General features: G+C 39.0%; 2 protein-coding genes and 1 long non-coding RNA gene across 4 annotated transcripts in view; 1 reads left to right on the top strand and 2 right to left on the bottom strand.

Moving 5' to 3' along the window:
- Positions 1–25,218, bottom strand: part of LOC127948932 (sodium/potassium-transporting ATPase subunit alpha-1-like) — a 48,604-nt gene that overhangs the window by 19,931 nt on the left and 3,455 nt on the right. The window contains exons 9-22 of one of the 2 annotated variants that reach the window (XM_052545797.1): positions 24,879–25,187; positions 24,608–24,742; positions 24,337–24,529; positions 24,073–24,248; positions 23,650–23,786; positions 23,419–23,569; positions 23,168–23,336; positions 22,927–23,081; positions 21,190–21,313; positions 20,488–20,633; positions 20,059–20,189; positions 19,866–19,967; positions 19,676–19,767; positions 19,325–19,469 (exon numbers count right to left, since the gene is read on the bottom strand). In XM_052545797.1, coding sequence (XP_052401757.1) covers positions 19,441–19,469; positions 19,676–19,767; positions 19,866–19,967; positions 20,059–20,189; positions 20,488–20,633; positions 21,190–21,313; positions 22,927–23,081; positions 23,168–23,336; positions 23,419–23,569; positions 23,650–23,786; positions 24,073–24,248; positions 24,337–24,529; positions 24,608–24,742; positions 24,879–25,187 — 2,049 coding nt within the window. In that variant the 3' untranslated portion in view covers positions 19,325–19,440. Of the gene's footprint in view, positions 1–19,324; positions 19,470–19,675; positions 19,768–19,865; positions 19,968–20,058; positions 20,190–20,487; positions 20,634–21,189; positions 21,314–22,926; positions 23,082–23,167; positions 23,337–23,418; positions 23,570–23,649; positions 23,787–24,072; positions 24,249–24,336; positions 24,530–24,607; positions 24,743–24,878; positions 25,188–25,218 lie in introns of those variants that run through there. The other variant, XM_052545798.1, reaches the window with a different exon arrangement.
- On the bottom strand, positions 7,500–18,032 carry LOC127948930 (sodium/potassium-transporting ATPase subunit alpha-1). The gene is made up of 22 exons (XM_052545792.1): positions 17,859–18,032; positions 13,654–13,773; positions 13,500–13,559; positions 13,197–13,400; positions 12,999–13,112; positions 12,775–12,909; positions 12,570–12,687; positions 12,223–12,491; positions 11,831–12,139; positions 11,275–11,409; positions 10,995–11,193; positions 10,741–10,916; positions 10,290–10,426; positions 10,044–10,194; positions 9,631–9,799; positions 9,396–9,550; positions 9,172–9,295; positions 8,919–9,064; positions 8,701–8,831; positions 8,515–8,616; positions 8,235–8,326; positions 7,500–7,735 (listed from the first exon to the last, which is right to left on the bottom strand). The coding sequence occupies exons 1-22, from the start codon at positions 17,868–17,870 to the stop codon at positions 7,707–7,709; spliced, it is 3,087 nt and encodes a 1,028-aa protein (XP_052401752.1). The 5' UTR covers positions 17,871–18,032; the 3' UTR covers positions 7,500–7,706.
- On the top strand, positions 18,109–19,822 carry LOC127948935 (uncharacterized). The gene is made up of 3 exons (XR_008152217.1): positions 18,109–18,257; positions 18,904–19,015; positions 19,695–19,822. It is a non-coding gene; the product is annotated as an uncharacterized LOC127948935 (long non-coding RNA).

Genomic DNA, 25,218 nt, shown 5'->3' with positions numbered 1-25,218 from the left:
AGAAGATATTATGAAGGATGACGGTAACCAAACAGCTGACGGTAGCCATTAACTTCCATCAAATCAATGGTCATCAGCTGTTGTTTGGCGACCAACATTACATTTTATTTTGTGCTCAACAGAACAAACTCATACAGGTTTGGAACAAGTGGACAGTGAGTAAATGTTGACTGAATTTTTATTTTTGGGTGAACTATTTATTTAAAAACCCCATACTTTAAAATGGCTTAATGAAGAGACACACAGAAGCACATGTGTACGTGTGTGTGTTTGTATTGTGTGTGGTCTCATGTGGGCTGCTCATTCAATTCTAATCATACCCGACCTACAGAGCAGAAGCCCTACAAGCTTCCCCCGGGGGGGATGATCGGTCTAAAAATAGCCGCTCTCAGGAATGTGAAAATGTTTCTCCACTCTAGACTCCTGGTTTGGCCAAGATATTCCCAACACCTTGTCATATGTTTGGCTGCAGATGGTGTGAGGGATAATTACTGAATACAAACTGAAGGGGTGACTCCTAAAAGACACGATCAAAGGCGACGGACGTGAGCTAAGAAAAAAATCAAGCAGAACAGTAAATCTTCAAAGCTGGAATATATCAGAGAATGCATTAAAAATGTCATTACATATATATACTTGCAAGTAGATAACGATGTGTTTGCTGCTTGCTAATGCATCACATTTGTATTTGAATATCTTGGGTTATTAACATTATGTATCAAACTCATAACTCACATGGCATTGTTTGTTCTACAAACATGACTGATTCCTAGCCTAGCAACCACCCAGCAATGCTCAACTGCCTAGCAACATCCTGTCAATCACTCAAAACATAACAACCTAGCGTTAACCCTACAATGCCCAACCAAGTAGCAAAATCCTAGAAATCATCATGTAACCACCTACCAACATCTTAAAAAAAATCACCCATAGTATCACCATAATAGCAACACCCTTGCAACCAGCCAATAAAAATAAAAATAAAATAAAAATGCCCAACAACCTAAATCATCCAAAGCAGCATAACAACCACCTAGAAACACCCTAGAAACCACCAAGTATTGCCCAACTACCTAGAAACATCCAAAACATCATAACAACCAGTTAGAAATGGCATACGATCGTTTAGAACATCCCATCTTTCTCCTGTTGTCTTCTCACAGATCCCCCAGTGCAATCATACACTACATAAAGGCTTGATGTGACTGTATTGCCCTCTATTCTAACCTAATGTTGCTGAAGCTCCACACAAGTAACCCAGTTTGTCAGAGCTGAAATGTGGCATCTGGTGGGTATCTCGAGCTCTTAGCATCTGCCTTCTGTTTGTCTGTGAGAAATGAAGAAATAAAAAATCACAGCTTATAGCTGCAGGACACACGTATACCTGACTGCTGCATCGCTCGTCTGCCATTATCAGCCAATATTCACATGCAGCCATCCTTCACTGTCTCCCTTTAATTGTGTGCGTGCGTTTCAAGTGTTTGTGTGCGGTGTGTTGGGAAGAGCTCTGGTTGTTGTCTCATCACATGCATGCAGCTCATGAATCAGGAAGGCTGGGGGTATTTTAATAAAATATCAGTGCCACACATTGCCTTATGTATTATTCATGTGTACTGATACTCTGCACTGCAGAATTGTCCCTTAAGCTTTGACAACGACAGAAACAGAGAAGAAAATGAATCGCTCCTGTATTCAAATAGTGTGCATTTGCATTGTAAATCATTCTCACGTCAACTCTTGATCAATTAACAGAGCCCACATGTCATTTCACATTGATTTGCTTTAGATTTATGAATCCGGGGATTGTGTGAAAACCAGTCACCAGGTGTTTCAGAATGAAGCAATAATTAAAAAGACAGACAATCATCACAGAGCTTGTGGTATACATTTTGCTTTCCCAACTTACTGGGAAGATCTGTTGAGTTTAAATTTTTTTAGTGGTGTTTTCACACTAAAAGCAGTCAGAGGAAAAAGTTATAGCTGTGAGGTTGATCTTTCATAAGGCTTCATTTATTTATATTCATTTATAAATTATGCCTCAGATAGTTCTCCTAAAATACGTTTTCTGTGAAAACACACAAATCAGATTTTTTCAACTTCAACCTTTTCATAGCTCACCAAATATTGCAGAGAAAGTGCAATGCAGCAATGATTTGTTTTCGGGTTCTCTGGGTTTATTGCTCACCGGCTCACATACTCACCTTTATTTCAAAGGGTCATGAGTTTAAAACTAGCCTGAAGCAAAGAGTGAAGACTGTGAGACCAAGAAGAGCAATCCTGGCTTAAATAACATCCTGAGCAGCCAACTTTTATCACCGAAGAAAAATAGTTTTTGGTGATGAACATGTTTAAGCCTTGGAAAAACCAAGTGAGCTTGAAATCTCAGTATAGGCTTGAACAGTTAGAAAGTAGATCATACCTACAAACTCCAGAGCAATTATTTTTTAATTCTGTCCTGGACTAAAATATTTTGGGATCAGTACTTTAAATGGTTTAGAAAATTTGTGATGTCTTATCACAGAAGTGAACAGTTTTATTTGAACGTGTGAAACTTTTGATTCATTAGCAGCTATAGTTAAATAGTTAGAAGAATAACAAAGTGCAGGTGCAGCAGAACTATTTTCACTACAAATCAGCATGTTATGATAATAAGTTAAAATAACATGAACACTTACCAGTTAGCAATATCGAGCAGCATAATGGACTGTATCTGAACAGGTAAAATATTCTGAGCCAAATTACCGGAAGTTACAAACTGCAGAAACAACACCAGTGTTTAGAGTAACACACTACACTGTAAATGACCATAAAAACTCAAATAATGCAGGCTTTTGACAAACCGAAATGTTTTATAAGATTATGAATCTCACATTTCAGCCTAATAAATGAGTGTGTAGGTTACATACAGCTTGAAAATGCTAATTGACTCTCCTCCAGTAGGTGGCGCTTATGGAAAAGCAAAAAAAAAAAAAAAAAAACAGCGGTTATCTCATGAACGAAACATTCATTATGCAGCGGATTTGCACTGATCACCTATATTTACATTCATGTTGAATTTCGGTTGAAAGGCAACAAGTTTGCAGTTATGAGGAAAGCCAATCTCAAAAAGGCACTGTGACCTGCTCTGTCAAGAAAAATAATGATCCAAGATGGAAAATGAGGGATTTTGTATTAAATGCGCAAAAGTAAGCCTACTTGAAATAAATAACAGTCCAATGTTCATCATGAGCTTCCAGGCCCTCAGATTCCAGCTGTGCCTCACTGCCCCCAGCAGTTGCTGGAAGTGGTCCTTAAATCACATTTCATTTTCAATTGCTGAAAGAAAACTGATTCCAAGAGATTCTTAAGAGGGTTCTCAGAAATTGCACTTGGCCAAATTACAAAGACTGAGCCATCATGCTTTTGATTTGCCTCAGCGTGGTCCTGTAGCAAGGAGAAATTAGCAAAGTATATCTGCTTGTGAAATAGTTATTCAAACACCTTGTTAAAGAAAACTTCTGTGGATTTGCTGGTAGTGTTTTTGTCTGCTGAATTTCACAAAAACATGTCCAGGTCATACTGTACCCCACAGACCCCATCCCCACCCCAATATAAATATCATGTTTAAGGCTTTGTAAAATAGCAGTCTTATTTTGTGCATTATTAAAACAATGCTGACGCTGGCAGAAGAAGTTTGTTTGGAATTATATTCACCACTTCACATGAGAGGAAGTGCACATTGGAAATTCAAATGGGAAGTGTGGGCTTGGTAATTAGTACTGGACCGCTCTAATTAAATCAAGCCTCTTTCCTCCTCAATGACAGGAAGAGGCCAGTGCTGCAGCTCATCTCTGCTTTGTAGATAGTAGTTGTACCTTGAATATTTTGGACTTGCATTATAATCTTATTAGCCATCTGAATCACATCATTGACATCTCCTGTCGCCAAGCACAAGAGATGGTTTGTGGAAGTCTGATGGATATTGATTAAACGCCTCTTTTCCGACACATGTGGCTTTTTTGGGACAGATGACTGACCGTTTCAATTGAGGCTTTGCTCAGTCCAGGCTCAAAATGGCACGGTTGGTCTTGAGGAGTATGATGAAGTACTGCAGCTGAATACTTTGGATGAAATATCACTTTATCAAAGAGAAACACTTTCATAGATCTTCTTTAAGCCCTGTTGCAACTGAGACTCATTTCCTTGAGGATTCACATTGAGGAGCGAGTCTGATCAATAGAAAGTTCACTTGAAAACAGCACGGCCCAGTAATCATCATTGGGATCTATGGTGTGGGAATTTAAATTGCTGCTTTTTAGAGTCGCTGCTGTTGTCGTTGTTCCAGATGCACATGTTGGAGGAAAAATCCCAGGTCCCTGTTGAAAGAAGCCAGTGTAGCACAGAGACTTGAGACTTGTTTCTATGTTAATTTGCCACTCTTATGAAGTTTGTTTCAGATATTCATAGCCTATATCTGGTTTTGTGCTCTCATATCTATTCAAATTAGCTGTTGTTTACTGACTCTTTAAGGGGATATGCATGATTTAGTCATTTTAAATGTGCCATAAACCAAACCCAATCCCAGACTCTGACACGCTCCATTAGGACTCTTAACAGAAGTTAGTGGGGAATGTGCATTAGCAAATTGACTATGCACGAGACTCCAGGGCTATTGGCGATGACCTATACATACACACACACACACACACACATACACACACTCACAATTTCTCAATGAAATGGCTAATGCAATGCTCCCAAGACACACGGTAAAAAGTCTGCTTTATTGGTTTCATCATAACAGTCTTCATTCCCATACAATCACATTTAGGTTCTGCATATGCAATATGTTTTAATAAAGCTAAAATTATCAACAAGTGAATTTCAGTAGATTTTCGCATCCAGAATGGTTCAGAATTGATTTGCACATGCATGTCTGTCTATAGGGTGCATCAAACACTAAAGCTGGTGTCTCTGTTGCTTTGAAGAGAGTTTATTTGCAGTCTCTACTAAATGGTTTCACTCCCTAACAGACCAAACACATATTGGAGAACAACCTAACTTTAAGATGCATAGCCATGTGAAAGTCATGCAAAAATCATGCAGCAACACAACATGAACAAACGTGGTTTGTACAAACTGAACTAAAATTATCCCACTCCAGGAAATGGGATTTTCTTCTCACTTTTTGTGTCGAGTCATTTGCTGCAAATCTCCACTAACCTCGCCCTTACCTCTCACTCAAAAACCCTAGTGTATACTTTACTATTATTCTGCCATTGACTAAATGGAAAAATGGGAATAATTCATTAAAAGAAAGCACAACTTGGAAACACGCAAATAAAAAAAAATTTACTTTGTATTATTAAAATAAAATGAGTAAATTTGTCCAATATGTGGGTGTAAAGAGCTACAGTTGTACTTTTCTATTTTATTTTATTTTATTTTTCTAAATATATTGAGGATGATCTTACAGTACATACTGAAAATAAAGGAAGGTGTATGTCACGAAAATTATGCACAATGCATCTTATTAATCAAAACGGATTAATATTTTAGTTGTATTTATTTATTTTCCAAAATAGTCATGAGAATGAGTAAAGAGGTTTCAGTTTAATTCTGCACAATGAATATGATCTATCATAAAATCAGGACTTCCTTAATGCAAAACATAATTTCTTTTGATTTCGGGCTAAAAGACCCAGATATTTTCATGCACTTCAGCATTTTGGAAGTTGATGAACAACTTTGACTTGAATCAGAGAGAAAGGCAGAGTTAATAATATAAAAACTGTCCTTGTGCCTCAACTCAGACTTTGTATGTTACATAATAGTTGGAAAAGTTGAATGAAAAGGCCAACAGCTTGTTATAACCTTGCGTGTCTCAGGAAAAAGCAGTCTGAACTATTCTCATTGGGCGAAACGGATACTTCAAAACACGGAGAACACAATACCACTGAGTTTAATGACACAGCTTGCTTAATTAAAAAAATAATAATAACTAATAAAAGAATGGAATGGCATCCTATGACCCCAAATAAAACAGATGAAAGAGAAATGCAGTTTCAACAGCCTCGTTTGAAAGATAGAAAATAGCTGTTACTAGTAGTGTATGATCACTCAACGGAAAAACACAGAAATAGATTCAGGCTCATGCAGGCTTGAACAACACAGTCTCTCTTCAGTCTCAACCCCACCCAACTATATTCTCCCAGCAAGGCCTCCAGCCAAACTTCCCTGGGAAAAAGATACGCACCTCAGGGAGATCGGGATGTTAACCCGGGACATCAAACAAAGGTAAAGCTCACAGAGTCAAAACCAGAGAGGGAAGAAGGGAAGGTGATGCAAGATTTGAAAGACTCAGGATACTTGCTCCAAATTATTTAAGGAAGAAGTGTTTAAAACTATTTTTGCTCAAAAAATTTAAGATAACCTAAACCGATAATCGGTTTGACTGGTATTTACTTATCTACTTAAATAGTCAATTGTAGGTCAATAAACAACATAATTCCATGCATCTCCAAAGAATAACTCTTGAGGACATCCTTACCACACCATGCATTCATCAGAAAACAGTCACGTATACATCTTGACTATTAATCCTGCATTAAATTTATGCAAGACTATTTAGATTGCTAAAATCTAATTAAGACTAGATCTAATTATGATATTTACAATACATGTTTTTTATTGAAGTGCATTATTGGATCCATTTAGATGTTGCATCACATGCAAACACCACTTCTACATATCGGCTATCTGGCTTTTTGGTTTTCGTCATTGCGATCAGTCATTAATAAAAAGAAGTAAAAATACTGAATTGGTGGATCTCTAAAGACATGATCCCATTCCCTGCCCTCCCTGATGATTCTGACTCACAATACTTTGACTGAAATCATGTTGGACGTGTTTTTATGCCAGCTCTCACTAGTGTGGGTGGAGAGAAGTGGATCTGCGGTCTCCTCCAGGCATGAGACCTGGATTACACTTTCCAAACCCACTTAAAATGCACCCACTCTCATTGAGAAGGATATTGCACTGTAAGATGATGCAGAATTTTTGTTATTTTTCAGTAGCTGAGGCTGTTGAAACGGACCGGAGGTTGGCAACAACTTTTCTTTACCGCCATTCTTAACACTTGTGCACAGATTTACACAGTTTCCCTTAAAAGTAATAGAATACTTATAATAATGTACCATGGTAACCACAACATAATTTTTCATCAGAAATCAGCTACTATGGTTAATGTTATTATTGGCTATTCTGAAATTTATTACATTGCTTTAAATGGATATTCCATAATGTTTTTTGCTTATAAAAGAAATGACAATAAAAAGCAACAACAAAGACATTTTGGTACATACTATGGTTACCATGGTACATTTTTATAAGGTTTAGAAAAAGGTAAAGCACCAGACAAACAGGGGCATTCTAGGGCATGCACTCAAGCAACAAGCACTTTCCAAATGAAAAAACAAACAGACTTATGAATAAATGAAAAGTAAGGAATGACACCAATGTGGGACCTGACTGCAAGTTTATTTTTATTACACTTTTAAAAACATGTATAAAATTGGTCCGGCTTCAGAAACAAGGCACGCTCTGTCTTGGTTCATGATCTCATTGTTTGTATCAAGCATTCCCTATATAAAAACATCGAAATTTAGGTTAAACTTCAGAACAGCGAGACAACCATGCAAATAAACTTGTGATGCAGACTGGATGCTTTAATAGTAGGTCTCCCTCTCCACCCAACCTATGACAAAAATTTAAAATTCAAATTAGCTCAGCAGGAGGTTTGCATACAGTGTACATGATCTGCATGATCGGTTCTTAAAAAGCCGTCAACTTAAAAAAAACTACAATGAAAAAAAAACAAACAATTCGGCAGCATTTAAATTCAAACATTGGCTACTATCACATTCTTCATTGAGAAGCAATCCCATAATGCATTGCAATGTGGGCAAAAAATAAATAAATAAATATCCATCCAAGATGGCAGATACACTTAAAAGAAATCTTAAAATTACTAAACCTTTTTAAAAATGTAAAAATACTAACTACATAATGGTTCATTCTAAATATAATTTTATCAACTATTTTAGTCGATATTTATATCCACAGTTTTGTATAATAGTGTTACCCGTGTCGTCAAGTCAGATCACTATATGTTTGCAACACAATATTTACCAAATTGTGCGAATAAAATTGACCTCCGCTGCTATGAGGGATAGTGCACTTAAATATTCTCTTACCTCCTGGGCTGCGTCGAATGATAAGTTTTCGGATTTCATCATAAATAAAGATGAGGAGTGAGTAGGGGAAGGCGCAGAACCACCAGTTTGGTCTGGAAAAGAAATGGTTCCAAAAATTAAAAATCACACCAGTTCTAGACCGCTGTTATATGCATGCATTACATTAGCAATCAATTTTCCCCAACGAACCCTCCTAACAAAATTAATTTCCCCTAAAAATTAATTAAATAATAAGCAAATCACATTCCGATTTTTCATTCCATAAAGAGTAAAGCCTTACTTCAGTGGGTACATTCTGAGGGCAACATCCATGCCTGGGCAGTAGGACAGGAAAGCTGCAAGTGCGGTTTCTTCAAATAGTCCAAAGATGAGAATCTTATTCCTGTAAAGAACAGCAAACATGTAAGACTTCATATTCCTCTTTTGAGCAATTTAGGTCTTGAAGATATATTGGCGGTTTACTTACTTCATTCCTTGCTGGAATACTGAGTTTCTTCTGGTCTTGCAGATGATCAAATCGGCCCACTGTACAATTACAATACTGGTGAAGAAGGCCGTGTGGCATGTGAACTCCACAATCTTCCTTTGCTCATACGTCTGAGATGGTAAAAAACACAACTTTCAGATAAGGTAGTGGAAAAATGTAACAATTATATGCCCACTGGATTTTTTGAAAACACTCACCCATTGTTGTCCATAACTGTCTTCCAGGTCATTTTCGTATCTGTCATCCCAGTGCACTCGAATGCCCAGCAATGTCGACGGCAGGAAGCCATTTTCAGCCAAGATGACAAAATATGTGAAGAACCCAGCCAGAGCTTGAATCATACCTGAGGAGAAAGAAATAGCAGATTTAACTACCAAACTCTGTGCAGTTAGCAGTAAAGAAAATAGCCATGCCGAATTATAACGGTTTATGCTGTTCAGCAACTCTTACCTATCTGACCATAGGCTATGCTAATCAGCCTCTCGTTCACAAGTTTGTCCGTCTTAGGGTTTCTGGGTTGACGCTTCATGATGTCACTCTCAGCAGCTTCATAGGCCAATGAGATTGCAGGAACCTTGAAGACAAGAGAACAATAATGTTTATTCAAGATCATGATACACTGAGAAAAAAAAAAACAACAACAAAAAAAATTACTGGTCAAATGCATTGCTTACCATGTCAGTACCCAAGTCAATGCAAAGAATGGTGACGGTACCCAAAGGAAGAGGGATGTTGGCAATGATAAAGAAGAGGAAGGGGGTGATCTCAGGGATGTTGCTGGTCAGTGTGTAGGCAATGGACTTCTTCAAGTTGTCAAAGATCAGACGTCCTAAAGTGGAAGACATGTCTGAGGACCAAGTCTCAAAGTAACTTTTCAGCCAATTTTCAGTCAAGTTCTCAAAAACATACCTTCTTCTACTCCAGTGACAATTGAGGCAAAATTGTCATCCAAGAGGATCATGTCAGCAGCCTGTTTAGATACATCAGATCCAGCGATACCCATAGCCACACCAATATCAGCCTTCTTCAGAGCAGGAGAATCATTGACACCATCACCGGTTACAGCTACAATGGCACCCTGTGGACAAACACAATTTAATGTAACATCATGTCGTGACACATCCAAGTTATTGTCCCAACCAGCTACGAATGCAACAATTGGTTTTGTCAATCATTTGGTTCTACTGCTATTATGTCATGTTTACTATCTTTATATTAACTTCTCTCACTGTGCTAGCCAAGTAAATAAAGTACTTAAGTCTTATCTTATCAAAATGACCTGGTAAAGATTTGATTGGTCGGAGATCGTAAAGACGACTAACCTGTCTTTGGCAGCCTTCGACGATAATCAGCTTCTGCTGAGGAGACGTTCTGGCAAACACTATTTCTGTGTGGTGTTTCAAGACATCATCTAATTGCTCTGGGGACAGATCTTTCAGGTCACCACCATGGATCACACAAGCTTTGGCATCCCTTTAAAAAATAAAATGAAAAGTTGAACAAAATGAAAAAACCAGATGCAACAATTATCCAGCCAGAAACATCCAAATCAAGGAGGAATCCGTTACCTTGGATTAACCTCATTAATAGGAATGTTTAAACGGGCAGCAATGTCTTCAACGGTCTCGTTGCCCTCTGAGATGATACCCACTCCTTTGGCAATGGCCTTGGCTGTGATTGGATGATCACCAGTAACCATGATAACCTTGAAGTGAGATTTTGAATAAGCATTAAGGACACCTCTGGTTGTTTCTTCAAAACCACAAGCAGTTACTAGGAATAAGGGAGCACAATATATATCGGCCGATGATTAAATGTGCATCTAGTTAAGTAGAGCAGGTTAGATTTGGATTTGTGCAGCTTGTCAGTTAACTACGGCTCCGTGTAGTAACATCTGCTCTACGTGAAATCACACACCTGATGGTAGATGGTTAGATAACCAGCTTTACTGATGAGATGCACATTACTCGTCAGCCGATATACATTGTGCACCGCTAATTAGGAATGACTATGGCATACCTTGATTCCAGCACTCCTACATTTGCCCACGGCATCTGGTACAGCGGCACGAGGAGGATCGATCATGGACATAAGGCCAATAAAGCACAAGTTCTCAGTGGGAAAGTTCACCTCCTCTGTATCAAACTGGAAGTCCTCGGGGAACTGTTCGTCAGGAAGGTTGAAGTGGCAGAATCCTATGGAAAAACATGTTGACGGAAAATGTAGATTGGAAACGCATGGTTTCAAAATTCAATTTAAAACCACAAAATTACCCAGTACTCTTTCTCCAAGGCCCCCAAGTTCCAAGTAGGCATTCTGGAAGGCATCCTTCAACTCATCATCAAGCGGCTGCTCTTTTCCTTGAATCAAAATAGAGCTGCACCTGTCCAGGATCCTTTCGGGAGCACCTTTCATTACTAGCAAGTGACTGGATTCAGTTGCATTGCTATTGGGGTTCTTATGGATGGAGAGCTAAAATGGTCCATAAACAGAAAATGTTAGACATCTGAAATTTAATCCGAAATGTTAGCCAAAGCAGGGGATGTTTTTTACCTGGTATTTGTTGGTTGAGTTGAATGGGATCTCGGAAATCTTGGTGTATTTTTCTCTCATCTCTTTCACCGATCCACAGCACAGCTCAATACACTTCAGCAGGGCAGATTCAGAGGCGTCACCAGCCACGTCTCTCTGTGAAAGGAAACAGGAAAGCATGAAAACAAGGAATGGTCTGAGGAAGAAGAGAGAAAAACAAAGGGGGACCAACAAACAGTTCCATTTTAAAACTGACTACTTAGATTTTCCAGGAAATGCAAGGTGATTTGAGGTAATGGTCTAACAAATTAGTCCCATTACAAAACAAGTCAGAGTGAGCAGAAATTGGAAGGAATTTACAGGGGAACACTGTGTTCCAGTCAGAGTCTCTAGTGAGCTCAAGGTACTAAAAGAATCCCTAGAGGCAAACAGCCGAACTAAGCACAAGCAAACAAACATTGCAAGCATGTTGCTGATGCCATCTGAGAGTGGTTTACTACATGCAAAAACAACTTTGTCAGACGTTGCAAGAGCCGGTAAATCTTTTGACAGACTTTCACAATGCATCAATACAGACCTTAAGAATTGGGAAGTTTTCTTGTTCTGCAAGGAAGACAGCACGGTTGCAGAGACCGGCGATACGTGCGAGGGCGGCCCAAGTAGCAGAGCTCCTGTCAAAGGAGGTTCCACTCTGGTTCTCTGTGGTGTCTGCTTCATGAATCTGGTTGTCAAACCACATGTGAGCGACGGTCATTCGGTTCTGGGTCAAAGTACCAGTCTTGTCAGAGCAGATGGTGGAGGTCGAGCCAAGAGTTTCCACCGCTTCGAGATTCTTCACCAGACAGTTCTTCTTTGCCATACGTTTGGCAGTCAGAGTTAGACACACCTTGAAAATACAAGAATCTTTAAGGTTTAGTTCTCTTTAAAATTGCAATTATTCCTAATTGTAGCAATTATTATCACACTTACTGTCACGGTAGCCAGGAGACCTTCTGGCACATTAGCCACAATAATACCAATGAGGAAGATGACAGCTTCCAGCCAAGAGTAGCCAAGGATCAGGGAGAGGATGAAGAAGGAGACACCCAGGAAGACGGCTACACCAGTGATAATGTGGATAAAGTGCTCGATCTCTATTGAGATGGGAGTGCGACCAACTTCAAGGCCAGAAGCAAGAGTAGCAATACGACCCATGACAGTGCGGTCACCAGTGTTGATGACGACACCCCTGGCTGTGCCTGTAAGCAAAAAATATAGAATTGTAAACTTTTAATTGTTCAAACATTTGACTTTCAAAAGACTTCTAGTTTTCATACCTTCAACACAGTTGGTAGAGAAAAACGCAATGTTCCTGGTCTCCAGTGGGTTATCGTTGGAGAAGTCAGGAGTACGAGTCTGAGGCTCAGATTCTCCAGTGAGGGAGGAGTTGTCCACCTGGAAAGGACAAGATCATAAGTAAATCCTCGTAGACATGCCATTGGAGAAGACATTCCACCGTGATTTATGGCAATGGCATTTCACCTTGCATCCATGAGCAGAAATGATACGCAGATCAGCAGGAATTCTATCGCCACCTTTGACTTCCACCAGATCTCCAACCACAACTTCTTCAGCATTGATATTATTCTTCTCACCATCACGGATAACCAAGGCTTGCTATGTGACAAAGTGGAAGTGCACTTAACATCACTGAAGAAAAGAGAAAGATCTTGAGAATATACACATTTTAGAATTATCATGAGTACCTGAGGGACAAGGTTCTTAAAAGAGTCCATGATCTTGGAGCTCTTGGCCTCTTGATAGTATGAGAAACATCCAGTGATCATCACAACAGCAGAGAGTACGATACCCAGATACAACTGCACAGGAAAATGAAGGAGAGGTTAGGGATACCGCTAAAACAACAATGTGATCTTAAGCAAACAGGTTTTTTTTCTTCTTACGTTATCATTGGCGGGTTCCTCCTCGGAGACTGCCTGGATGCCGTAGGCAAGAAAACAAAGGATGGCTCCAATCCACAGGAGAGTTGAGAATCCTCCAAAGAGCTGCTTGCAGAACTTGACCCATTCTGGGGTGGTTGGAGGTGGAGTCAAAGCGTTGGGTCCATCACGCTCCAAGATCTCTTTAGCACGACTGACTGACAATCCCTGGAGAAAGTTATGGGTTAGATAACGAAGATCCAAAGCGAGAGCTTTATGGCATTATACTTCTATCAATATACAAATTCAATACAGAAGCAGACTGACCCTAGTTAAATCAGTGCTGTATTTCCTGGTGAGTTCATCCAGGGACAGTTTGTGATCATCCTACAATAGCACAAAAAAAGAACAATGTACATCTCAAAGATCACTACAATTAAAGTTTTGCCAATAGGTGTTTTAAAGAACTAAACCGACTCACCAAGTCCACCTCTTTTTTGAGTTCATCCATGTCTTTATCCTTCTCTTTCTTACCCTTGGGCTTTGACTTCTTGCCCCCCTGCTCTGAGGTGGCTGCCAGCTCATATTGTTCTCGTCCTTCCTGTGGTGGAACAAGCGTAGAACAACCATTAAATCTCGAGCATGGTCTAACAATAGCATTTTTTAAGAATGCAAACTGCCTACATTTATTGATGAGTGTAGGTTTTAAAAAACTTGTAATATAAAATGCACAAAAATGTGCTATTACCCAACTTATGAGTGTATAAAAGAAGTGCATAAAAAGTGTCAAATATTAGCAAGAGGTAACAGAGTGCAGATTGTGTGATCCCAATGGATAACATGTAGTATTTAACATTTAACTTGAAAAGCAATTAACCAAGTAACCTCTACTACTGTTAAGCAACAGTTCTTATTACAACTGAACTCTGCGAATACAATAGGTGACTCATTGCCTCACAACACACACGGGAGCTGGGAGCTGCTGCAATGGGATGAATCACTTAAGTATAGAGCCTTTGATTGCTAGTTTGCATTTAAAATCTGATTGTCATTTTAAGTCAGTGAAGCAAACAACAGGCTCTCTGTTTGAAAAAGGACTTCAATTTATCAAGTCTGCAATACATAATATTTTTTTTTTTTTACTGAAAAGAGAAAAAGCTTCCATAGCACAACATGGGAGCATAAAAAAAAAAAAAAAAAAAAAAAAAAAACACTTGAAGCCTACAGAAAACATCTAACAACTCGGATCTTGTTACATCAACAATCTAACAAAATGACATAGTATATCATTTTGGTCTAAACTTTTGTTTCTACTGAAAACATCCATTTAAAAAAAAATATATGTTTTTTTTCCCCGTCAACTTTCATGATTTCAGGTCATCTTACAAAGATATTTATATCTGCATCAGATTTATATTTTTTGCAGGTGAATCCATGTCCTGATACAAATCTACAAGCACACTGGTGTGGTTACTATCTGTACACAAAAGCAACAGATGATGTTAGTGGCCAGAAACAAAGAACTTGACACCTGTAGTTCTCCGACTGAATATGACCGCTTACTTCAGAGCTCTTTCACATATACATATGCTGGTTTAATTAAATGCTTACTCATCACATCTTATATGCATATGAGCACTTTCCACATATTGCACATGTGTGTGGAAAAGGTCACAAGGGTGAGCCAGAGGGTAAAAGATAAATCAACCACGGCAGAACCTGCTCATAAATATTCATATTTGTGAAAGAATATTCGATCTGGACTTCATCAAATGAATAAAAATACTATTCTCCAAAGGATTTTTTTTTATTTTTATCTTGCACGTGAGCCAAAGTCGGTTCGCTCAAGCATATCAGTGTTCTCATACTGGGACTTTGCCCTGTTGCCATTGGAAACAGAGCCACACCTCTAGACCCGTGAATGGGTTAAGTCACGTGTCAGGGCCAACTCTCTTTGTTTCAGAAGTGGCAAATGAACAGGGGAGGGTGAGAAGAAAACATGGTGTACAAACTCCTCCACAGCAGTCACAGGGCAATTGCTAAAGCTACAGCTTTTCATAAGCTCACTGTGGTTTAAGAGCCTGGACAGAGAATGAACAAAAACATACAGTGGGGTCAAAATGTGAAATTACTTCAGCATAAAAAAATGGGCTGAAAAGGTGAATTATAAATCACTATACATTGAGAACCTGATGTTCTCCAGCATTATTTGAGATGTTACAAAGAGCAATCTGGAGCTCCAATAGAGGACAATCTGACCACCTGTTCAGGGTCAATCGATCAATGACACTTATTTACTTACATTTAACTAGTCGCCTAGAGATATTCATATTCTTAAAATCCTCAAAGTAATAGAGGTTCAATGTGGTCGGAGACTTTTGGACCCTGTTGCATTTCTAAAAATGCCAAAATAGCTTTCCAACATGCATGGATGTTTATTTCTTTTGCACTTGCTTGTGGAAAAGCAACCATCGCCTGGAGGTAAATGCATGTTACGATCCCATAGTTCACTGCACCAAAAATGGTAAGGGGCCCTGAGACAGCCGCCGGGGTCGGTGAGGAGGGGTGGTCAGTCGCTGTCAGAGGAGACTGTCAATGACAAAAGGTTTCACTAACGCATAGTGACTGATGAATGGAAAGAATGTTAAACCCTTCGGAGATGGAGTGGCAGTCTTAGCTTATATACATCCACGGGGGAGCGAGAACACAACTGTGGTCAACACCTGATGCCGGTCCGAAAGCACACAACATACTGACATTTTTATGAAAAAATAGTTTGCCCTTTTTAAAAAAGGTTTGATGTTTTATTTCTATTTTCAGATTTCTACTCCCTTTCTAAGTCTATGGTGGCTACATCATTGGTTAATAGTACCATGGTTAACTATATCATTTTTACGCTTTATGTACATGAATATTGTAATGTGGCACTGGATGGTAGTACTATATATGCCATAATGAAAACTCCAATATTAAACTAGCAAATACAATTTAATTCTCATTTCAATATGACCCCCCAAAAAATTATAGGCTACACAGCAAAATACATGAATGTTGTTATTTCATATCGGTCTCTTGCACACAACAGCAAGCCTATGTCTGCAGAGGAGAGACATCTGCCCCGTTGCGGTGGGATTTGATGGGGCTGGGGGCGTAGCTCAATGCACCAAACCCAGATGAAATATTCGGATGGCTGTTTGCTCCCCATCACATGGAATACCCTGGGACCTAATGCATAATTTACATTTACACTGGTGCTCAGAGCCTCACATTAGGGAGCAGTATTCAGCTCTTACGCAATGCCACCGCATGCTGGAATCATATTAGGAGTTAATGAACCCTACAGGAAGCAAAGCAGAAGATTATGACTGCATGTGAAAGAAAGCGGAAAAAAACAAAGCATAGCATGCAGCTGATGAGATATTTTACAGTTCCAGAATGTAAATTAATGACGATTAATGCATAATTATGCGAGACACAAAAGACGTGTTTTCACAGCAGGTAAAAACGGTGTCTGTCAGTGACCTCGTTTATTTTTAAGTCAAGCCTTTACTTAAGTAACCCAGCCTGCTCCACTTAAAGATAACGATGACAAACAGACGCGATGATAACTACTCCTCAAACCCGAGACAACTTTATCATGTCAGACAACACCCACAAATACAACATGGTTTACTGTACAGCGAAAACATAACATGAACCACATCACTGAGTTTACATTAAATTGTTAACCACGTTTAGAAGGGTTAAACTACAGACACATCTCAGCTGTAAATGAAGGAGTTTAATGATGTGCGCCTCGGGGTAAAAAGAGTTAACTGTTTATTTTGTGAATTTTTATTACAAGTTGGAGTTTAAATGTAATACCTAAACGGTTTGCATGAATAGTTACGATCAGATTTTAACAGTTAAACGATGCACCTCGAGATTTTCGGGATGATTTATCAAGCCTGCATTAACAGTGTTTAGCAACTTAACATAAACATGCGTACAATTGTGAAATACTTGTCTCGTTCGAGGTTTTAAGCGGGATATTTAGCCTCAGTAGTGTAAAAGATGCATGCCAATATGGGTTGAACAGTTTATCTTGCGCATCTGGAGGTTTAACAGCACATGTTGATATAAACTAAGCGCGTCGTTCATTCCGAGGTTTACGCGGTAAAATAGTGACACAATGTATCTCGAGATTTCGTCACACTCGGAAACACGTTGTCAAGCCCACTAGAAATGTTCCGTCGTGATAGTTAAAGAGCTTGAAGATTAGAGCTGTCAAGCAGAGGGACACAGAGCTCTGTTCTGGTCACAAACACGATCACTTCATTTTTACACTGTAAAAGTCACGAGACAACGTCGCGGCCATAGAGGAAGTTGAATGTTACATTCCTGAAATCTTTGTAGCGAACCCAGAACGTCTTAACATGGAGTTTGAGTCTCTTTTAAAGCCACATACTTCAAACCTGTTGCTCCATCCGAGAATACAGACTTTTAATGGTTTAGATGAACCCGTACGCGCATTTCATTCATTTAAACGAACTAATTTAAATATTAAAACTGCGGAAGTCTCTTACTCAGGGAAACCATTATTATTTACCAAACCATTATTTTCAGGAACCTGTTTAAAGATAGAAACAACAATGCAAACTCCTAGACAGCCTTTAAGAATAAAACGGCAAACATGTTCACACTTACTCCTCGTCCCATTTTGCTTCTTTTGATTAAAAACAACCACCTGGGTTTCCAAACAAAAAAAAATCCAAGCTTTCTTTTAAAAACAACAAATTAAAAGTCCCCAATCCCGTTTCCTCTTTTTTTATCCTTGGTCACTGTTGGACGTGTCGTTCCAACCAGACACGCATCCAAGCCAGTGTGAACACTCAACGCTTATATACGTCTATATCGTGGGGGTTTTCACTGTGACGTCTGCTTGGATTGTCATGGTAACGCGGAGGAAAGGGGCGTGGTCTGCAGGAAAGACAACCGCGGGACTGAGGGATTGTGACAGACTTTCACTTCTTAACTTTGATCGTGTTAATTAATGTATCGCTTTTCTGTCAGTGCCGATTCACTTTTTTGTTTGATCTTACCTTTGTGAGTTGCTGGTTAAGAAACTATTCAAAGCTATTACCTTGTTAGAAAATACCGGTTTAAGCTCGTATATCCGTGTTTAAGAAAGTGGTTTCTAGTTGGTCATTTACTGGACTGGACACCATGTTCCGAAAACCAGACCAGCAGTAAACCAGCTGGAGGTGGTTCCGTTCGTAGCTGCTTTATCAGCGTTATAACAAGATTAGACCATCTAGAAACTATTTAAAATATGGTAACGTGGTTAAATTGTTTAGAAATTCTTAAATCATTAACATGGTTTTGTGATTCATACACCTGGTATAAGTGCTTAGAAAGCATATACAAGGTGTTAATCAATCTAAAAATCATGACTTGCTTGGTTTTTTATTGTCTTATAACCTAAATTTCTTAGTATTACTTCATGGTGTAGTTGAATAATAGCCTCAAGTTAAGTGAAAATAATGTTGATGCAATTGCTTTTAAGCTTATTTTTCACAAACCATGAATATAAAATGTGAAGCTTATTTTTAATTAATAACATGGGATTCACCATTATACGAGGATTTCTACCATTAGGATAATATGAGCTCGATTTGACAGACGATTTTTAGCTCTATTCTGTTGAGATCGTATTTCATGGTCATTATTTTCTTTTTTTTATGTTTTCCAGATTATCCTCATTAGAGGGATTATGCTCATTAAACACATGTATTGTGTGTTGTTGATGATGGAAATTGACCAGTGCTGTTGAACTGGCGCCTGCTGGAGACTGCATCTTCAAAGTAGGAGAGCTAAAAATATCTTGAAATTTATTTACAAGCTGTGGGCTCTAGCCTATAAACGTGTTGTCATGGAAACTATCATCTCACCCCCTAATTTTAGACAAGGAGAATGCCCTCTAGTGGTAGTAGTGAAATCTGATGAGCCTGATCATTGTAAATGCCTATAAATATCACGTGCTGTGCTTTTATCATGGCAAGGCTTTGCACATTTTCTACTTAAGTGTCTAATTTGATTTTAAAGGTTTTACATTTTATATCTTTGTGGGGATCAGTATTTTAATACAAATTAATTGCTAGTGCATAATGAAGACACAAACACAAATTACTTCTAATTTGACATATTTATTGATTTAAAATGACCAGTTTTTGTATGATTTTGATGACATGTCTTCTCGCATATGTTTGCAACAGAAAGTCTTCGTGTTTCAGTAGTATGTTTCTTTTTCCACCCAGCCTGAAACAAAACAGCATCGATATTAGAGCTAGGTTAATCACTGTGAAATAACATAATACTGTTATGAAAGTTATCGCTATCGTAGACCCCATTCAAAACCCAGGTTTCCTCTTGGGAAACAGATACTTTAGCTTTAAAATGAAAACAAACGTTGATGTTATCAATGTCAAAGACTGCTAACATCTGTTAGTTATATCTGTTATTACCTCCTGGTCTCTGCCTTAGGATGTATCTTCTAACTTCATCATAGACGAAGATGAGCAGCGAATATGGGAAGGCACAGAACCACCAACATGGTCTAAAACATAATGTTCAATACACATTACAAGGTCAGCTAGAATAAAAATGAAATATTACTTTTTTATTGTGTGTAAAAGACTAGTTAGTTCCACCTACTTGAGAGGATACATTCTTAAAGCAATGTCCATGCCTGGGCAGTAGGACAAGAAAGCCGCCAGAGCAGTTTCCTCAAACAGACCAAAGATGAGGATTTTGTTTCTATGAAAGAAAAGTGGTGACAATGCTTTTAAAAACATCAATGTATAACACATACTGCACAATTCAATGGCTGGAGACTTTGTTTACATACCTCATTCCCTGCTGTACAATGGAATTCCTCCTGGTCTTGCAGATGATCAGATCGGCCCACTGCACAATCACAATGCTGACGAAGAATGCTGTGTGGCATGTGAACTCCACAATCTTTCTACGCTCATATGTCTGAATGAATCAACAGAAGAACAATATTTACATGACCGATACCTCACATTTAGTGGTGCACGATAAATATCGGCCGATAATTAACGCACATCTCATCAGTAACATATCACATATAGCAGCTATTACTACACAGAGCCATTGTTAACTGACAAGCTGTGCACATCTACGCTGCTAATGAACATAAGGCTTTACTGATGAGATGCGCATTAATTATCGGCCGATATTTATCATGCACCCCTACTCACATTTTCTTGTATTATAAAATATATTTTGTTTTATATACAGTTTTGATACCTACCCATTGCTGGCCATAGCTATCTTCCAAGTCATTTAGAGACTTATCGTCCCATTTGACTCGAATTCCTATTAAATCGGAGGGCAGGAATCCGTTCTCGGCAAGAATTACAAAGTAGGTAAAGAACCCTGCAACTGCTTGCATCATACCTAAAAATAAGTATGATGACATTGAAATTAAAGTTTGGAGGGTCTGTCAAATAATTGTGTATAGCCTATAATTAAGTGTTTGTTTTATTTGTATGTATTTAATTAAATTATAGAGCATTTATATGTTACATTTCAATATTCCATTCCAGTTTCTTTATAATCCAAAAACAGTAGGTGGCCATTTTTTTTTTTTACTTCTACGGCTAAGGGCATGGCTGCAATAGCAATTATAAAGTTTTGTTGATTATATTAATGCACTGACTAAAGATATTCCTGGCCGCCATTCTTGCTGGCAGATTTGTATATGCAGACGATTTAGTATTTCAAAGTATAGCAGTTAACCAGAATGGATATCAAATTAAATAAAACACAGTACTATGTAACACAGATGCTTTTGGAGCAAGCCTGCTGATGCAGTATGTTGAACTTTTATAATAATTATATTAAATACTATGCAAAGAGTAAAATATTACAGCAGAGTAGGCACACTTCAAAACCAGGTCAAAGAATGAACATAGCACTAACGAACGTCTGTTTAGAGTAACCATGCTCTTACCAATTTGACCATAGGCCATACTGATGAGCCTTTCATTCACCAGTTTATCTGTTTTAGCGTTTCTTGGTTGTCTTTTCATGATGTCACTTTCAGCAGTTTCATAGGCCAATGAGATAGCAGGAACCTGTGGAAACATTAAACAACAAATTAAAACCATTCTTTGACCATTTGGGGGAGCTCTCACAAAACTAAGGCTCAGGACATGGATATACACCCACTAAAGATAAAAAGCATTGCTACATGAACTGTTTGCGGTTTTCAAAATGTAAAAAAAAAAGAAAAGATGAGCAGCCAATATGGCTGACACTCCAAGAGCAGAGATCACTGAATGTGTAGAGTTGTATTGGATGAACAGAAGTCATAACTTTTTAGGCGGACGTACACGTTGCGTATTCGGATGGTCGGAAGATCGTATGTCCACGCACACGGCACGAGTGAGTTTATCTGAAAATCGTACGGATGAGATGATATACGACACGTTGAGCGTTCGACTTGAAGCACCGCTGCACACACAGAAGGATCACTGTTTGACATTAAAATACCGCGAGAGCGATAGAGAGCACACATATCCAATGCATTCGAATCGCTCTCGCGGTACTGTTATACAGGTGATCATTCTGAGCAGTGCTGCTTCAAGTGGAACACGCATAATATAACTGATCTCCCTCTCTCATAACTGCATATAAAATATTGATATGAGCCGTGACTGTTTCCTACACGTACAGGTTATTTTTCAGCAATAGGAAACTGGGACGTTTGGTTACCGTGTGTGTGTTCTTGTATATGATTTATAAATATCTGAAATAGGTATTACAATGTAAACATGGTTTGTGAGGACAATTCATGTGCCCTCGTAAACCAAATGGGTTTAAAAAATACTATACGGTGTTATGCATTTTCTGTGATGGATAGAGGTAGACAGTGTATGAATACCGTTACGTTTATGAAGAGTTCCTGTAAACTACATATGCGTGTGTGAAAGAGAAAACTAAAAAGGCAGTGGAACACGTTGCTAGAAACATCGTACAGTGCTCGCTGTTCCTGTCAGACTTCAGCAAGTTTTTCCTCCTGGTCGTCCACAATCGCCGTGGCGCTGTCGTCTTCGTCTTTCTTCTTCTGTGGTTTTCCTAGTTCGTGATTGGTCAACTTCAGATAAATCAACAAATCGGCTCGTTCAACCGCACAAATGGCACGAATTCAAACCGATAGCTCACAAACTTTTTAGACATGTTTAAAAATGATCGGCAGGTCGGGAAGTGCTCGTAAGCCACTCTGCTCGGCTTGTAATTCATCGCAAATGATACGAGCCGCGACCATACGAGAATACGCGATTTCCATACGATTGAAAAAAATCGCATGCGAACTCGTACGACAGCAAAAATCGCACCGTGTACGCCCGCCTTTACACTAAATTATTCAAAGTGCTTTTTTTCTGACCAGAAGGTGGCACTAAAACAAACTCACACAATAGCTGCAATTACAAAGTTACATCTTATTCATTCTATCATTTCCAAGACGATGTCTAACTTTGTGGTTGGGATGCTATTCACTGTCATGGTCTCAGGATTATCTGTACTACATCTGTGGAAGATCAGAACCGTAGTTTGCTTCTAACACATTAAAGATGGTGGAAACCAAGATCCGATGAATCAGAAGAAAAAAACAAATCTATACAATATATGTCTACATCCCTTCAGAGATTTGCTCCTTATTCACACACTGTGTCCTTTCACCTACCATGTCAGTGCCCAGGTCAATGCAGAGAATGGTGACGGTGCCCAAAGGTAGAGGAATATTAGCAATGATGAACAAGAGGAAGGGTGAGATCTCAGGGATGTTGCTGGTCAGTGTGTAGGCAATGGATTTTTTCAAGTTGTCGAAGATCAGACGTCCTAAAGTTAGATAGATATGAGAATTAAGCATCATAAGTTAACTTCATAATTCTTAAGTCAGTAAAGTTCTCAATAAAATCTCTCACCTTCTTCTACACCAGTGACAATTGAGGCAAAGTTGTCGTCCAGAAGGATCATGTCAGCAGCCTGTTTAGATACATCAGATCCAGCGATACCCATAGCCACACCAATATCAGCTTTCTTCAGAGCGGGAGAATCATTGACACCATCACCGGTTACAGCTACAATGGCACCCTGATAAGAGAGATAAAATGCATTAAAATTGTTCCTTCAGGGTAAAATTTTCTGATATCAAATAGGATTGGACAGGAATTACCTGTCGCTGACAACCTTCTACAATAATCAGCTTTTGTTGTGGAGAGGTTCTGGCAAACACAATTTCTGTATGGTGTTTCAGGATATCATCCAGCTCTTCTTCTCTCATATTCTTCAGTTCTCCACCATGGACCACACAGGCCTTAGCATCTCTAGAGGTACACATTGTATTAGTACACTTCTAGAGCATATTCAAAACTTGGGAAATAAATGTTTTGTTGGAGATGGATACCTTGGATTGACCTCTCCAACAGGGATGTTTAAACGAGCAGCAATGTCTTCCACAGTCTCATTGCCTTCAGAGATGATGCCAACACCCTTTGCAATAGCCTTGGCTGTAATTGGATGGTCTCCAGTAACCATGATAACCTGTAATTCAAGATTCTGAATCATAATTTGATTAACTGATTGTACATGCAACAAGTATGAACAATGTTGAATATGCTGCAGCAAAGGTGTTACATATTCAAACAATGGATCTTGAACCAAGAACAACTTATTGATTCAAGACCCATTACAAATAGTCTTAGCTGTAATTGGATGGTCACAAGTAACCTGTGATAGAAGACATAGATGCTTGATCATATGATTCATTTAATTCAGTAAAAGTATAATATAATCAAGCCATCAGTCTTGAATCAAGGTGAAACAACACCTTGATTCCAGCACTCCTGCACTTGCCCACAGCATCTGGTACAGCTGCACGAGGAGGATCGATCATAGACATGAGGCCAACAAAACACAGGTTCTCAGTGGGGAAGTTCACTTCGTCTGTATCAAATGCAAAACCCTCAGGGAACTGGTCATCAGGGAGGCTAAAGTGGCAGAAACCTTTGATAAAGAACACAGTCAATTAGTGTACATAGTCATAGTTTTAACTGACAAACTCCACAAGGTGAACTTCATTAGGTGGCTTTACCAAGCACTCTTTCTCCAAGACCTCCGAGTTCTACATAAGCATTTTGGAATGAATCTTTCATTTCATCATCCAAAGGCTGCTCTTTTCCTTGAATCAAAATCATGGAGCATCGATCCAAGATTCTCTCAGGGGCTCCCTTCATCACCAGCAGGTGCTTAGACTCCGAAGAATTGGGATTCTTGTGGATTGAGAGCTAGGAAAGGCATATTAGGGGATGTAAGGAAGGACAGTCAAATCTGTAAATCTCCAAATAATAATTAATCAAAAATACCTGATACTTGTTGGTGGAGTTGAAAGGGATTTCAGAAATCTTTGGGTACCTCTCTCTCATTTCAGTGACTGAACCGCAGCACAGCTCAATACACTTCAACAGAGCGGACTCTGAGGCATCACCAGCTGTGTCTCGCTGCAGAAGGTAGATTTATTTTCTTTACTGAAAGTGTCTTGACTGAAATATATTTACTGATAGACCTTTATAGTCACTCAAAATGTAAATCATCAACATATTTCTTTAAATATAAAGTACTAAAGCTCAAGCACACCTTTAGGATTGGCACACGGCTTTGATCAGCAAGGAAGACAGCACGATTACAAAGGCCAGCGATACGTGCCAGAGCAGACCAAGTTGGAGAGCTCTTGTCAAAAGAGGCTCCACTCTGGTCTTCTGTGGTGTCTGCTTCGTGAATCTGGTTGTCAAACCACATGTGAGCCACGGTCATTCGGTTCTGGGTCAAAGTACCAGTCTTGTCAGAGCAGATGGTGGAGGTCGAGCCAAGAGTCTCCACGGCTTCGAGATTCTTCACCAGGCAGTTCTTCTTTGCCATGCGTTTGGCAGTCAGAGTTAGACACACCTACATGAAGATACCAGTTAATTAATAATTC

Source organism: Carassius gibelio, chromosome B1 (assembly GCF_023724105.1).
Source record: "Carassius gibelio isolate Cgi1373 ecotype wild population from Czech Republic chromosome B1, carGib1.2-hapl.c, whole genome shotgun sequence".
NCBI classification, from domain to species: Eukaryota; Metazoa; Chordata; class Actinopteri; order Cypriniformes; family Cyprinidae; genus Carassius; species Carassius gibelio.
This window is presented reverse-complemented; position numbering and strand designations above follow the sequence as displayed.